This window comes from Bos grunniens, chromosome 22 (assembly GCF_055505025.1).
Source record: "Bos grunniens cultivar Pamir isolate PY7600 chromosome 22, Bosgru_T2T1.0, whole genome shotgun sequence".
Lineage (NCBI taxonomy): Eukaryota > Metazoa > Chordata > Mammalia > Artiodactyla > Bovidae > Bos > Bos grunniens.
This window is the reverse complement of record NC_141186.1, coordinates 7782916-7797793: the sequence shown is the minus strand read 5'-3', so window position 1 is coordinate 7797793 and position 14878 is coordinate 7782916. Positions and strand designations below refer to the sequence as shown.

The window sequence follows — 14878 nt, the reverse complement described above, 5'->3', positions numbered from 1 at the left end:
GACAGACTCCATTGCCCCATGGTGGGCAGCCTCCGTGGGCAGAGACCTAACTGGTACCCACTGGGCTGAGTGCAGGTGGGTCAGACAGCAAGCCAGACATCTTAGCCTTGGTCTGGAAACTCCCACACAGCTTACAAATGTGCTTCTTTTTTTCCCCCCAAATGGCTGGCCAGACGAATGCTGAGCCCACGAGGTCTCAATCCAGGATTCTTCTAGGCTCTTCCAAGAAAACCCACTCAGGGAGGTACTGGGCTGAGGTTGCTGAGTGCAGCTGGGCTTTCATGTTACATTTGGAAGAACTGGCCCACCTTTTCCTTTTTTTCAAAAAATTGGTTTGGTTTCTTTTAAAATAAAAACTTAGTAACTTGGTTCCACAACCTTCAATCAAAGCAAAGGCTGATAGTATTGATCCCACTGTCCCCAGGGGACAGTCCCAGGATGGGGGTGGGAGGGGCTTTCAGCCCGGTGGAAAGAAGCCAACCTCAGATACCGCCTGCAATCCGGGAGACCTGGGTTCAATCCCTGGGTTGGGAAGATCCCGTGGAGAAGAGAATGGCTACCCACTCCAGTACTCTGGCCTGCAGAATTCCATGGACAGAGGAAGCTGGAGGGCTGTAATCCATGGGGTCACAAAAGAGTTGGACATGACTGAGTGACTTTCAGATAGTGAACCCAAACCTCTGCCCGCACCAGGAAACCCTGTGGAGACATGCTCACCCCCAGAAAGCCCTCCGGAATCTGAGGACCAGAGGGAGGCCCTGGGGACACAGAAGTGCAGAGTCAAGTCTCCTTGCTGGTCCTCACGCCGCTGCAGAGAGCTGAAGCCTGGAGCCTGGAGGACAGTCAAGCGTCTGTGGGCCCAGAGCCTCCCCTGATGGGATCCTGGGGAAGGGTGTCCATGCTCGAGGGCCCCCACTCTGCTTTATAGCCCCACCCTGGTACCCCTCCCCACTGGATCCCTGACTCAGGCTCTGTCAACCACCTGACCTGAGAAAACTCTCAAAATCATATTTGCAGCCTGAACTCGGCATCCCAGCCTCAGATGGCTACAGGCACCGAACGCCCGACTCACCAACCACCCGGCTCCCCATCTCAGTCAATGGCAACTCAATCCTTTCTGCGCATCAGGCCCCAAACCTTCAGGTCGCCACCAGCCCCTCTCTTTTCTCTAATGCTCTACAGCAACCTGTGATTGGCCCTGCTTTCAAATCCATGATGGGACCACTTCTCACCATCCTCCGCTGCTATGCGCAGCATCGCGCCTTCATCCCCCTGCCTGGATCTCTGTAGCCATCCCCGGATTGACATTCCCGATTCTCCGCTTGAGTGCTTCCAGGTTTCTCACGGTACAGCAGCAGGCAAGCTCCCTGTAAAATGCCAGGGAGCCCAGGCTCTGCCCTGCTGCACGGCTCCCACCCAACTCAGGGCAGACGCCGAGGGCCTTACTTACATTGTCTGTCAAGGCTGAGCCATGCCCCTTCCCAGCCACACACTTAACACCACCTTCCACTCTGCCCTGGGCCCACGCATCCCCAGGGCTCTGCGCTGTCCCCTGACGGCACAAGCACATCCCCGCCACTGGGCGCTCTGCCTGGCGCACCAGCCTGCTCTGCCTGGAAGGTTCTGTCCTGAGACCCACCTCCCCAGGTCTCTGCTCTGCTGTCATGCTCTCCGTGTCAGCTTCCCTGACCACCCTATTTAAAACCCCAGCAGGGCACGAAAAGCCTGGGTCGACCCAGAGGGATGGGGTGGGGAGGGAGGCAGGAGGGGGGTTCAGGATGGGAAGATACATGTGCACTCATGGGTGATTCACGTCGATGAATGGCAACCACCACCACAATATTGTAAAGAAATGATCCTCCAATTAAAATAAATTAATTCAAAACAAAACACTGCAGCCTTGGGACTTCCCTGGGGGTTCACTGGTTAAGACACCACACTTCTAATGCCAGGGGTGTGATCCCTGGTGGGGGGACTAAGATCCCACATACTGCACCACCAAAAAATTAATGAAACAAACAACCCTACAGCCTCATCTGCAAGCTTCCTTACCCCTCACTGCTTTATTTTTCTCCATAGCAATGATCACCCTCCGAGGCTTTGTGTGTATTTATTCTTGTTCACCTGTTGTCTGTCTTTCCCTGTAGAATGCAGGCTCTGTGAGGACAGGGTTGTTTTTTTTCTTTCTGTTTTGCTGTGCAGTGTCTCCAGCGCCCAGATGGAGGCCTAGCACGTAGTGGGTGCTCAGTAAATATTTGTCGAAGAGTCAATGAAACTAGACTCCCTCTCCTTCCTTCCATTTCCAACTCTGAGACTAACGGCTGAGCACTGTCCTCAAAGGGGATCGACCGGCCACTGGAAGACTTTGGACACGCGAAAGCATTAGGCAAAAGTCACAGGTCTGTTCTCCACGCTGTTGCCCCAACTCTGTTCTCAACGGGTGCCAGCAATGATGCAGGTCAGATGGTGCGCAGACCATTCTGAAGAGAAGCTTAGCCTTTGTCCCCACCATCTTTGCTGGATCAGGGGATGGGGAGAAAGGAAACCAAAATGGGGGAAAGCAGAAAGGCCAGAGTAGGTTTTTATAATTATCATCTTTCAGGAGCATTTTTCTTATTTAAAAAAAAATACTGATTTTCTGGGGGGAGAAAATTCCATGGAAAACTTTCCTTCTAACCAAAATGGTGAGAAAGGCAGGTATAAAAATGGAGAAGGCAGGTGTGAAGATGGAGAGGCAAGTGTGGTCATGGGGAGGCGGGAGTGAAGATGGAGAGGCAGGTATGAAGATAGAAGGGCAGGTGTGAAAGTTGGGGGAGGCAGCTGTGGGCACGGGAATGCAGGCTCACCCCTTGTTAGCTGTAGCGAGAGACGGGGGCTTCCCTTTCACTTCACAGAGAGAAGAGAAGGCTCTGAGGTATCAACAGCCTGGACTATTAGGAAAAGGAAGACAAAGAATCGTGTTTTCTGAACATGGAAGGAATGGCTCTCTGGCTTCTGGGGCTAGCTGGTCTCCTCCAACTCCAGCAGGTCATCCACGTATTCCAGGACCTCTCCCTGCAAGAGAAACAGGACACCTCCATTAGGCGGCTACCTGACCTTCAAAGTGTTGGTGAACAGAGACTGTTTCCAAGAGGCCGCTGCCACCCACCCCCGGGGCTGGAGTAGCCTTTTCCCTGCTGCCCTAGGGCCCAGAGGACCTTACTTCTTCTGGGGGAGACATGGCTTCCACGTCATGTGAACTTGGCGCCAAGTGCTCCGAGACCCCCACAGATGGCGTGTGAAGCGGGGGGCCCAGCACCCTCTGAAAGATCCTGCTTAGCGCCCCCTTTGTGCATCCCTCCCTCACCCCTACCCCCCTCCCATCAGCAGTTACCCCACAGGGAGACCTTCTGTCTGTGCCCCTTCTGCCTTGATTACCAGACCATGAGCTTTTCAAGGGACCAGCACCTGGGCTCAGGTTCTTCCCTAGAGCCTGGCACACACAGGTCTCCATAAACGTGCTACAGGAAGGATGGCCGACTGCGTGGACACGTGTTACTGCTGCTGCAGCTGAAGCCGCCATGCACTTTCTGATCTTCTTTGCATTGGTTTCTCTCCCACAACGCACTTGACCACCCCCAACCCAAGCCCTTTACTGCAGAGAAAGAGTGAATGACCAAAAAGGCCCAGTTCCCCTGCCCTGGGGTCAGCCCAGGCTGACCTGCATAGCTCCTCCTTTGCCCCTCAGCTCCTTTCCCAAAAGCGCTCCCTCAGTCAGTCACTCCAGCAAATTCTAATCTATTTCTTTGTCGATTACAAATGGGCACTCGCCACCTACCACCACAAGGATTAACTCAGGTGCTGCTACAGCTACTGACCTTCAACACTCCCTGAAAGGAGTTCAGGGCAGAGAGCAGAAATGAAGCACTCTGTGCTCTGGGAAAGACCGGCAGACCAGGGCTTCAGATACTTAAGATTTTATAAGCCAATTTTATGAGCCCAATTCTTGTATCTCTTCATTTCTAGAAAAGCACTAAAATCCTTCATGGTGACTAAAGACTAGCAGAAAGCTTCTGTGAAGAATACGTGCTTTTGATTGCGTGTACTCCCACTTTACCACAATCACATTTATACTGATGACCGGCCCCCTTGCTTCATTAGAGCAGTTTCTCAGAGCGATCTGAAATGCTGTCGCCCGGGTTATAGTCCTCATTTTGCCCCCAACAAAACTTAACTCTCAACTCTAATGCTGTGCAGTTTTTAAAAGTTAACATCTTTTAGACTTTCCCAGAGCAAACAATTATCCGAACCTGAAACCTGAAACATCTTGTTGCAGTTTATAAACTTTCTGAAATGGTAACAGGGCCTCTGCAAAATTTTTAACCAGTGTGCAAACTTCCAGGTATTCTTACACACATTTCAAGCCCAGAAAGCTATGAAGAACAATACCACAGATATCAGTAGACTGTATTGATACTTTGTTTCAAGGTAGCATTTGGTCCTTTGAAACTTTTAAGGCTTAACTAAGAATTTTGTTGTGTTAGTTACAGTTTATTTCAAATTATGACTTGCCATCATTTGATCTATAATTTAAAAAAACAGGTCATTCTTTAGAAATTATTTCACAATTCTAAAGCTTTGATTAATAACCTAATTACTCTGGGATCTTCAGTGGAGTCCTGTTATCTTGAGAGCACCAAGTTCAAGAATCCTAGGAACTGTAAAGCCTGGAAGAAGCCTGGTCAGTTCACCAGATGGTTACTAGGTAGCTGTGTGACTTTCAGTAAGTCACGCTACCTTTCTGAGTTTGGTTCCTCATCTGTGACATGAAAGAGCTTTACTGTCTCATAAAGGGGCTCTTCTTGTTCTAATACTTGTGATTGTTCTAGGTCTACTCACAGATAAACATAATCTTACACACAGAAACTTCTGAGGAATATATACGCGCCAAAAAAAAAATTAGAACTGATAAACAAGTTCAATAAGTTTGCAAGATTACACTATCAATATACAAAAACCAACAGTATGTCTATATACCAGCAAGACACACAACTAGAAAATAAAAAAAAAAAAGGAAAACAATTCCATTGAAGGTACCCAGACAACTGAATAAGGAGAATCTTTTCAATAAATAGTGCTGGAACAACAGCATTTCCACATGCAAAAGAATGAAATTGGACCACTGCCTCATATCATATGGAAAATTAACAAAAAGTAGATTATAGATAAAAATGAAAGTTAAAACTATAAAAACTTTAGGAAAAAAAAAACACAGTATATTTTAGTGATCCTGGATGAGTTTCTTAGATGTGACACCAAAAGTAACAAGAAAAAAATTGGTAAGTTGGATTTCATAAAAATCTAAAACATTTGAGCTTCAAGAGCAAAGTGAAAAGATAACCAACAGATTGAGAGAAAATGTTTGCAATTAATGTATCTGACAGGGGACTTTATAACCAGAATATATAAAGAACTCTCACAACTCAACAATGAAAAGACAAATAGCCCAATTTGAAAATGGGCAAAGGAAAACAAAAACATTCCTCTCTTAAAAAAAAGTGGGCAAAGGGTTTGAATAGAATCAATACTTCTCCAAAGAAATACACAAGTGGTTAGTAAGCATGAGAAAAGATGCTCAACATCATCAGTCAATAGGGAAATGCAAATGACGACCGCAATGAGGTACCACGTCACACCTACTTCACACCTATAGTAAAACAGACAGACAGACACACGCACAAAGAAAGACAGACGCTACAAATGTTGATGAAGATGAAGCAGATTAGATCTTTCCTACATTGCTGGTGGGAAATGCAAAATGGTTCAGCCACTCTGGAAAACAGTCTGGCAGTTCCTTAACAAGACAAACACAGAGTTACCATGGGACCCAGCCATTCCACTCTTAAGTATAAAAGAATCAAAAATTTTTACCCAAACAAAAATCTGTACACAAATGTACACAGTATCATTATTCAAAGTAGCCAAAGAGTGGAAACAACCCAAACATCCATCAGTCAAGGAATAGACACCATGTGGCATGTCCACACAGTAGAATATTATTCAGCAATGAAAAGGATTTTTTTTTCATGTAACGTGATCCATGTTACAACGTAGCTAAACTTGGAAAACATTATACTCAGTGAAAGGAGCTAATCGCAAAAACCAAAATCCATTTGATTCCACTCATAGGAAACATCCAGAACAGGCAGATTCAGAGACAGAAAGAAGGTTAGTAGTTGCCAGAGGCTGGGGGCACAAGCTGTGTGGACAGAGGGGAAAGAATGTAAAGTAACAACTAATAGGTTTTGGCTTTCATTTGGGTGAGGAAAATGTTCTCAAATCTGATAGCTGCATGAATGTGCAACTTTATGAATATGCTAAAAGCCACTGAGTTGTACACTTTAGAAAGGAAAATTGTATGGTACGTGAGTAGTATCTCACATACCAGTTTTCTGTTCTAGAAAAATGTAACAAGGGAAACTGCTCATATCAGTGTTAAATGGAAAAGCTCTGATGTATAATTACCATTAGGTTTATGGTGAATATATTAACATATCGGAAATACATGGAAAAAACGGGAAGCATAAACACCAAAATCTCAATAGTAGTTTGCCTTTAAATAATCAGGAACCCAATCCATCCCCATTTTCCTGAATATAATTTTCTCTACTTCTTAAACCACAGCAGCCAAGCTAGTTTGTGTCTGGCCTGTTTTCCTTCCTTTTCAGCATCCTTGTGATCTTATCCCAGGATCTGCCTCCAGAGAACCCAACACAAGACACAAGGCATGTGCGTCACTTCCTACCCTGTAAAGCACTTCCACGTCCAAAGTGGTATTTTCTTCTTCCAACCCTGCAAGGTCAATGTTATCAGCTGCATTTTGCACAAAAGAATTGAGGCTCAGGGCAGCTAAATGCATGGCTGCATGGCAGTGGTCCATCCAACTCATGTAAATTCGTCCACAAAAAACAAATCTCATGATGACATTTTACTTACAGGTGCTTCACTGAAAACTGGGGCAGAGGAAAGAGCAGACATGGAGGCTCAGGGCTCTGGGTCTGGCCGAGCAGCTTCCAGACTTTCCTGCTCCCCGGGGTTCCTCTTCTATGAAGTGAAGGGTCAGCTGAGAACAAGCCCTCAGCTGTCTTCCAACTCTGAAGGATGGTGAGTCCTCAGCTGTCTCAGAAAGCATTCCATGGTCTGTTCCAAACACGTCTCTCTAAATGTTACTCCTGCATGCATGCTCGGCCAGTCATGTTCGACTTTTTGCGAACTGTAGCTCTCCAGCTCCTCTGTCCATGGGATTCCCCAGGCAAGAATACTGGAATGGGTTGCCATGTCCTCCCCTAGGGAATCTTCCCAACCCAGGGATTGAACCTGCATCTCTTACGTCTCCTGCACTGGCAGGCAGGTTCTTTACCCACTGAGCTACCTGGGGAGCCCAAACGCTAACCCCGATGATGGCTTTTCTGTGACTAGACTGCCCCAACACAGAATGACTGCCCTGTAACCAGCAGAGTCTCCATCAGTAAAGGAATCAGCTGGGTAAGACTTAATCAGGAATTTCAAGAAAATCCCAGAGAAGGATAAAATGCTTAACTCATAAAAAGACACACACACATACACACAAATGGACAGAAAAATTGGGATGTGGGTTTCCCAGAGTCTTCAGAGTGCTGAGTAATTGAATACTCACTGTTTTTATAAAGTTAAAAAATGAAGCTTGTTGCTCAGACACAAAAAGAAATGCAATTATGCCATTTGCAGAGACATGAATGGACGCAGAGATTTTCATACTAAGTGAAGTAAGTCGGAAAGAAAAAAACAAATATCGTATATTAATTCATGTATGTGGAACCTAAGAAATGGTACAGATAAACCTATTTGCAAAGCAGAAATAGAGACACAGACATAGAGAACAAAGGTACAGACACCAAGGAGGGAAGGGCCAGGTGGGAGGGATTGGGAGGTTGAGATTGACATAGATACACTATTGAGACTTATGTATAAAATAGGTAACTAATGAGAACCAGCTGCATAGCACAGGGAACTCAATGCTCTCTGGTGACCTAAACGGGCAGGAAATCCAAAAAAGAGAGGATAAATGTATATATATGGCTGATTCACTTTGCTATATAGCAGAAACTAACATAACACTGTAAAGCAACTATATTCCAATACAAATTTTTTTTAAAAACGATGCCCGGGAGCTTCCCTGGTGGCTCAGTGGTAACGAATCCACCTTCCAATGCAAGAGACATGGGTTTGATCCCTGATCCATGAAGATCCCACATGTCATGGAACAACTAAGCCCATGTGCCACAACTATGAAGCCTGTGCTCTAGAGCCCCAGAGCCTCAACTACTGAGCCCACTTGTCCTAGAACCCGCTCCAAAACGAGAGAGGCCACCACAGTGAGCAGTCCGCTCACCACAACTAGAGAAAAGCCGACACAGCAACGAAGGTCCAGCACAGCCTCAAATAAATAAATAAACAAATAAAGCAAAAACGATGCCTGGACGGCGCCTGTGACGGGTGACTAAAGCATGGCTCCGAACTCTGCCGGGAAACGTGGTGCTTCAGCCTGGGTTTCCTAGAAGCCCTCTTGTCCAGGTCAGTCCACTGACGCGTTAAAACACTCACAGAAACCGTGTTTCCCAAGCCCTCTTCTGGATCTCATTTCAGGAATGACGGGGCCTCCCAGTGACTTTTCACAAAGACGTGAGGAATATTTTTCTCTCAGTCAGTCGTGTGCTAAACATGAAAGCTCACCTCATCGTCATCCATGAGATTCTCCTTAGCAAAGTCATACAGCTCTTTCTGGAGCATGGTCACGTTAAAGAACTGGACTGCTTCCTGTTCAGACACAAACAGAGAACAGTGTATACAGCCAACCATTTAACAGGAAAACTGGCGTGCAGAGGGAACGAGGGGTTGGGGTTTCTCTGGTGAGGGGATGATGAAAATATGCAAAATTTAATAGTGGTCACAGCCATGCAGTGCTGTGAATACACGAAAACCTCTGAATTGTGCACTTCGAATGCATGAACTTTCAACTATACGAATTATATCTCAATTTGAAAAACAGGGGCCAATTCCGAGTGAATGAAAGAGAAATGTATGTGTGTGTGTCTGAACAATGAGGTTGAAGGAAGATGTATGTACAGCAAACCAGGACAGCCGGCACAAATCTCAGTGAAAATACAACTTAAGGGCACATGAGAACAAATCCTCTGAAAGTGATAAATAATCCACAAGTTTCCCTGAGCACGTGCAAAACTGTGTGTGTGCATCAAAAGAATGAAATGATGATCCATCCATAAACAACCCTGCCATGGAGTTGTTAATAACAACAACAACAAAATATATATATATAGTATGAGAGTAACAAGGGAGGCCTTCATGATGAAATTCTTAGAAAACACAAAGCAAGTTGTAAAACAGTATGTAGGATCCCATTGTTGTAAAAATAAAGAATTACATGCTGCATATACGGCAAACATACAGCTTTACCACAGCATGAGACAGAGAAAACATGAAATCAAGAGGCAGTGTCAATTCCTAAATGAAATGCTTCTGTAATGCTTGAAATTTCAGGAGAGTTTGGGATATAGAAAAGAGAACAAAGGGGTAAAGTGTTAAAAGACAAAAAAGCGACAGAAGCAAGTTGAGATTGCCTTATTTCTGCAATAGCCCTTCTCTTCAGATGCCAAGCTGTCTCCCGGAAGTGGGATAAAGACGAGAGCGGAAACGCGATGGCCGGTGCGCCGGCGCTCACCGGTCTGGGCTGGAAATGCTCGTCCGCCAGCGCCCACTTGTCCCTGTGGTACTGATAGTACACCAGGTTCTGCTGCATGACCTTGTCGCTCTGGTCAAAGAGCAGGTAGCTGACCGCGCAGGGCGCCGCATTCTTCAGGTCGTTCACTGTGGGCGGAAGAGAGAAAACAGGAACAGGAAGTCAGCCAGCCTCTCAGGAGAAGAACAGTTCTCCGGTGAAGAAGGGCTTCCGGAAGAAAAAGATCACCAACAAGCCCCCTCTCCAAGCCCCTCCGATGGAACTCCTGCAATGACGGAAAAAAAAACAACCTCAGGGATGAACAGGCCGTAGACAGGATCTCCAGGGAAAAGTGGAATCCATTTGTGAAAATGACATAAGTTCCTCGGTACACAGAAGCCAAGGCAGAAGTAACTAGTCAGTCCCCGTCAGGCCACCGTGACCTGGGCTGGTGTCACATCCCTGGGGCCTGAGCAGGCCTGCGTCTGGTGGCTGGACTCTCATGGGTCTGACGGAGGATGGGCAAGCAAATGAGCCCCCTTGGACCTGTACTGCCCACTCCCTCTTGATGGGACCCCAATCTCCAGAGCCAGGCAGGCCCACAAAAAGCCACAAGAAGCCCACGGCACCCAAAGATCTGTGGATCCTCCTGGGCTGTAAGAGCTTCGTAAAGTCACCTGGTCTCCCCTCCTCATGTCCTGGTGCTGGGCTCCCACCTCCACCCTCCTTCCTGAGAGTCGCCCCCACCTATGGAGGAGGTGCTCCCTCAGCAGAGCGGTTTTCCAGATGCTGAGATTTCTCCATGGGGGCAAAGGGAAAGGGAAGAAGGAATGAGACACTGGACCCTGGGCGTTTCTTCTGGCACATTCCCCTCTCCTTGACAACCCAGGAACAGGACCTCCCTATGGCTCTGTCTGCCCAGGTAACCAGATCTGGGTGTGAAGTGGTGCTGTTGCCTCGTGGCCTTTTCCCATAACTACAACTCTAAAACCCCCACTTAAGGCCATTTCCTGTTCATCAACCCTGCAAGGACTGGAAATGACACCTACCTTCAAGAAATGTACTGCAGTAGGGTATGAAAAAATATTCAACACGGGGCCGACTTTCAAAAAGCCAACTTCAAAAGGTAAATCTCATTCATACTGTTTTTAAAAAAGTAATGGAAAAGCTGCTCCACATGACTCAGTTCAGTTCAGTCACTCAGTCATGTCTGAGTCTTTGCAACCCCATGGACTGCAGCACGTCAGGCTTCCCTATCCATCATCAACTCCCGGAGCTTGCTCAGACTCATGACTACTACTATATGTATGTGACATATATCCATATGACTACCAGAGAAAGGCAAATCAAAAATGCAAGGAGGAATCGCCCCACAGCCGTTAGCATGGCCATCAGCAAATGGTCTGTATACAGACAACAAATGCGGAGGCAGAGTGCAGCAAAGACAATCCTCCAACCAGGTTGTTGTGAAAGTAAATTGGGTATCAGGCACTCTGGAGAACAGTGTGGAAGTTCATTAAACTAACAATAGAGCTAGCGTATGATTGGGCCACCCCAGTCCTGGGCATGTAACTGGAGAAAACCAGAATTCCAAGAGACAAGTGCACCCCTGATTACAACAGGCAAGACAGGGAAGTCACCACAATGTCCATCGACAGATCAATGGAAAAAGAAGAGATGCCACATGTTTACAACAGAATATTACTCAGCTATACAAAGGATGAAATGGTGCCACTGACGGCCACACTGACAGATCCAGACATGATCATACCAAGTGAAGTCAGTCAGACTGGGAAAGACAAATGGTATACGAGATCACTTAGATTTGGAATCTAGAAAATAATAAGAATTAATTAATTTATGCAACACAAAGAGACTCACAGAGTTGTAAAACAAACTTACGATCACAAAGGGGAAATTAGGGCAGAAGGGATGAATTAGGAGGTTAGGATTAACAGTTGCACTCTTTTATATATAAAACAGATAATCAAGAGGGACCTACTATACACCACAGGGAACTCCATGAAACACACTGTAAAACTACAGGGATAGAATCTGAAAAACAATACATCCACGTGTGTGTATAACTGAACCAATTTGCTGTACAACCCCAACAAACACTGTAGTATAAGTCAGTTCTATTTCAGTTCTATTTTAAATTTTTTAAAATTACATTAAAAAAAAAAGCAGTGCCCACCATATTGCCCTCAGGGCATGCGGACCCAGGCTGGTGTCACATCCTTACACCCTGAGAGGCGTGGGTCTCAAGACTGGACTCTCACGGGGCTGAGGGAGCTGGGGACTACGTGCCATCAAAGCAGAGCCCCTTGGACCTGTAAGGACTGGTCCCCTCTGGATGGGACCACAATTTCCAGATGCAGGCGGGCCCTTCAGAAGCTACACGAAGCCCAGAGCATCCAAAGACTGGTGGGCCCTCAGGCTGGAAGAGCTTCCAAAAGCCAGCAGGTCTCCTGGACGTGTCCTGGTGAAGGAACTCAGCACCAACCTCGGACGACATCACCCTCAGCAGAGTGGTTTTGCAGGGGCTGGGATTTGTCCGTGGGGAGAAGGAGTAAAGGAACGAGACACAGGCCCCTGGGCATTTCTCCTGGCACCTTCTGCTCCCTTGACAACCCAGGAATTGACTGACTTTCCTGAGGTTTTGTGTGCCCAGGTGATCAGACCTATGTGTGAGGAAGCGTTGCTGCCTGTGGCGGTTCCTCACTACTACAACTTTAAAACCAAGGTTTATGGACACTTAGCCTTCAATAACCCTGCGGGGCTGCAAATGACACCTGCCCTCAAGAAATGCCCTGGAGTAGGTCACAGGAAAAAAAGTCAAAAAAGGTGGACTTTCAAGAAGCCTGCTACAAAACGTAAATTTCACCCATACTGTTTGAAACAAAGTATGAAAAAGATGCTCTAAATGGCTGCTGCTGCTGCTAAGTCACGTCAGTCGTGTCCAACTCTGTGCGAACCCATAGACAGCAGCCCACCAGGCTCCCCTGTCCCTGGGAGTCTCTAGGCAAGAACACTGGAGTGGGTTGCCCTTTCCTTCTCCAGTGCATGAAAGTGAAAAGTGAAAGTGAAGTCGCTCAGTCGTGTCTGACTCTTAGCGACCGGATGGACTGTAGCCTACCAGGCTCCTCCGTCCATGGGATTTTCTAGGCAAGAGTACTGGAGTGGGCTGCCATTGCCTTCTCCACTAAATGGCTATTACTTGACAAATGTCAATCAGAACTACAAGGAGGTATTAACTTGCACCAGCCAGAATGGTCATCAGGAAAATGTCTACAAACAGTAAATGTGGAGACAGGGTGGAGCAGAGGAAACCCTCCTACAAAGTTCTTGTGAATTTAAATCTCCAGGAACTCCAGAAAACGTTGTGAGGTCTTTCAAAACTACTGAATAAAAATAGAGTGGGCATATGATTTGGCCACTCCACTCCTGTACAAGTGGAGAAAACGGAATTTCAAAAAACACGTGCATCCCAACATTCGGTGCAGCACTGCTTACAACACCCAGGAATGGAAGCCACAGCAGTGCCCATCGTTAGATGAACAGAAAATGATGTGGCCCATGTAAACAATGGAGGAGTACTCAGCCCTAAGGAAGGATGAAATGATGCCATTGGCAGCCACCTGAATGGACCTAGACACGATCATACTAAGTGAAGCAACTCGGACTGAGAAAGACAAATATTGTATGAGATCACTTACAGTTGGAACCCAAAAACTGATACAAATAATCTATGTAACACAAGGAGACTCACAGGTTCAGAACCAATGTATGATTCTATAAGGGGAAACTGGAGTGGGAGGGATGAAGTAGGAGGTTAGGATTAACAGATACACTCTCATATACATAATATAGAAAATAAAAAAGGACCTACTGTACAGCACAGGGAACTGTGAAACACTCTAACAACCCATAAGGGAAAAGGATCCAAAGCACAATACATCTATGTGTGTGCATCACTGAACCAATTTGCTGGACACCCTAAACAACATTCTTGACAACCCAAGAACTGACTTTCCTGATGCTCTGGCTGCCCGGGTGAGCAGACCTGCACATGAAGTGGTGCTGCCTCCTTGTGGTCATTTCTCATTACTACAACTTCAAAACGGGCTTTTATGCACACTGTTAAGTCAAGTGGGCTTTAGGAAGCATCGCTACGAAAAAGCTACTGGAGGTGATGGAATTCCAGTTAAGCTATTTCAAATCCTAAAAGATGATGCTGTGAAAGTGTTGCACTCAATACGCCAGCAAATCTGGAAATCTCAGCAGTGGCCATAGGACTGGAAAAGGTCAGTTTTCATTCCAGTCCCAAAGAAAGAACGCCAAAGAATGTTCAAACTACCACTCAATTGCACTCATTTCACATGCTAGCAAAGTAATAGTCAAAATTCTCCAAGCCAGGCTTCAATAGTACGTGAACCGAGAATTTCCAGATATTCAAGCTGGATTTAGAAAAGGCAGAGGAACCAGAGATCAAATTGCCAACATCCGTTGGATCATAGAAAAAACAAGAGAGTTCCAGAAAAACATCTACTTCTGCTTCATGGACTACGCCAAAGCCTTTGACTGTATGGATCACAACAAACTGTGGGAAATTCTTCAAGAGATGGGAATACCAAACCACCTCACCTGCCTCCTGAGAAATCTGTATGCAGGTTGAGAAGCAACAGTTAGAACCAGACATGGAACACCGACTGGTTCCAAATTGGGAAAAGAGTACATCAAGGCTGTATATTGTCACCCTGCTTATTTAACTTATATGCAAAGTACATCATGCGAAATGCTGTGCTGGATGAAGCACAAGCTAGAATCAAGATTGCCAGGAGAAATACCAATAACCTCAGATATACAGATGACACCACCCTTATGGCAGAAAGCAAAGAGGAACTAAAGAGCCTCTTGATGAAAGTGAAAGAGGAGAGTGAAAAAGCTGGCTTAAATCTCAACATTCAAAAAACAAAGATCACGGCATCTGGTCCCATCACTTCATGGCAAACAAATAGGGAAACAATGGAAACAGTGAGAGACTTTATTTTGGGGGGCTCCAAAATCACTGCAGATGGTGACTGCAGCCATGAAATTAAAAGACGTTTGCTCCTTGGAAGA

General features: G+C 46.1%; 1 protein-coding gene across 3 annotated transcripts in view; it reads right to left on the bottom strand.

Moving 5' to 3' along the window:
- Positions 1–2037: 2037 nt before the first annotated feature.
- The window catches only part of CRTAP (cartilage associated protein), a 50057-nt gene continuing 37216 nt past the window's right edge, over positions 2038–14878 (bottom strand). For all 3 annotated transcript variants that reach the window (XM_086365690.1, XM_086365692.1, XM_086365689.1), the window contains 3 exons: positions 9758–9903; positions 8752–8835; positions 2038–3054 (listed from right to left, as the gene is read on the bottom strand). In XM_086365690.1, coding sequence (XP_086221816.1) covers positions 3001–3054; positions 8752–8835; positions 9758–9903 — 284 coding nt within the window. In that variant the 3' untranslated portion in view covers positions 2038–3000. The remainder of the gene's footprint in view (positions 3055–8751; positions 8836–9757; positions 9904–14878) is intronic.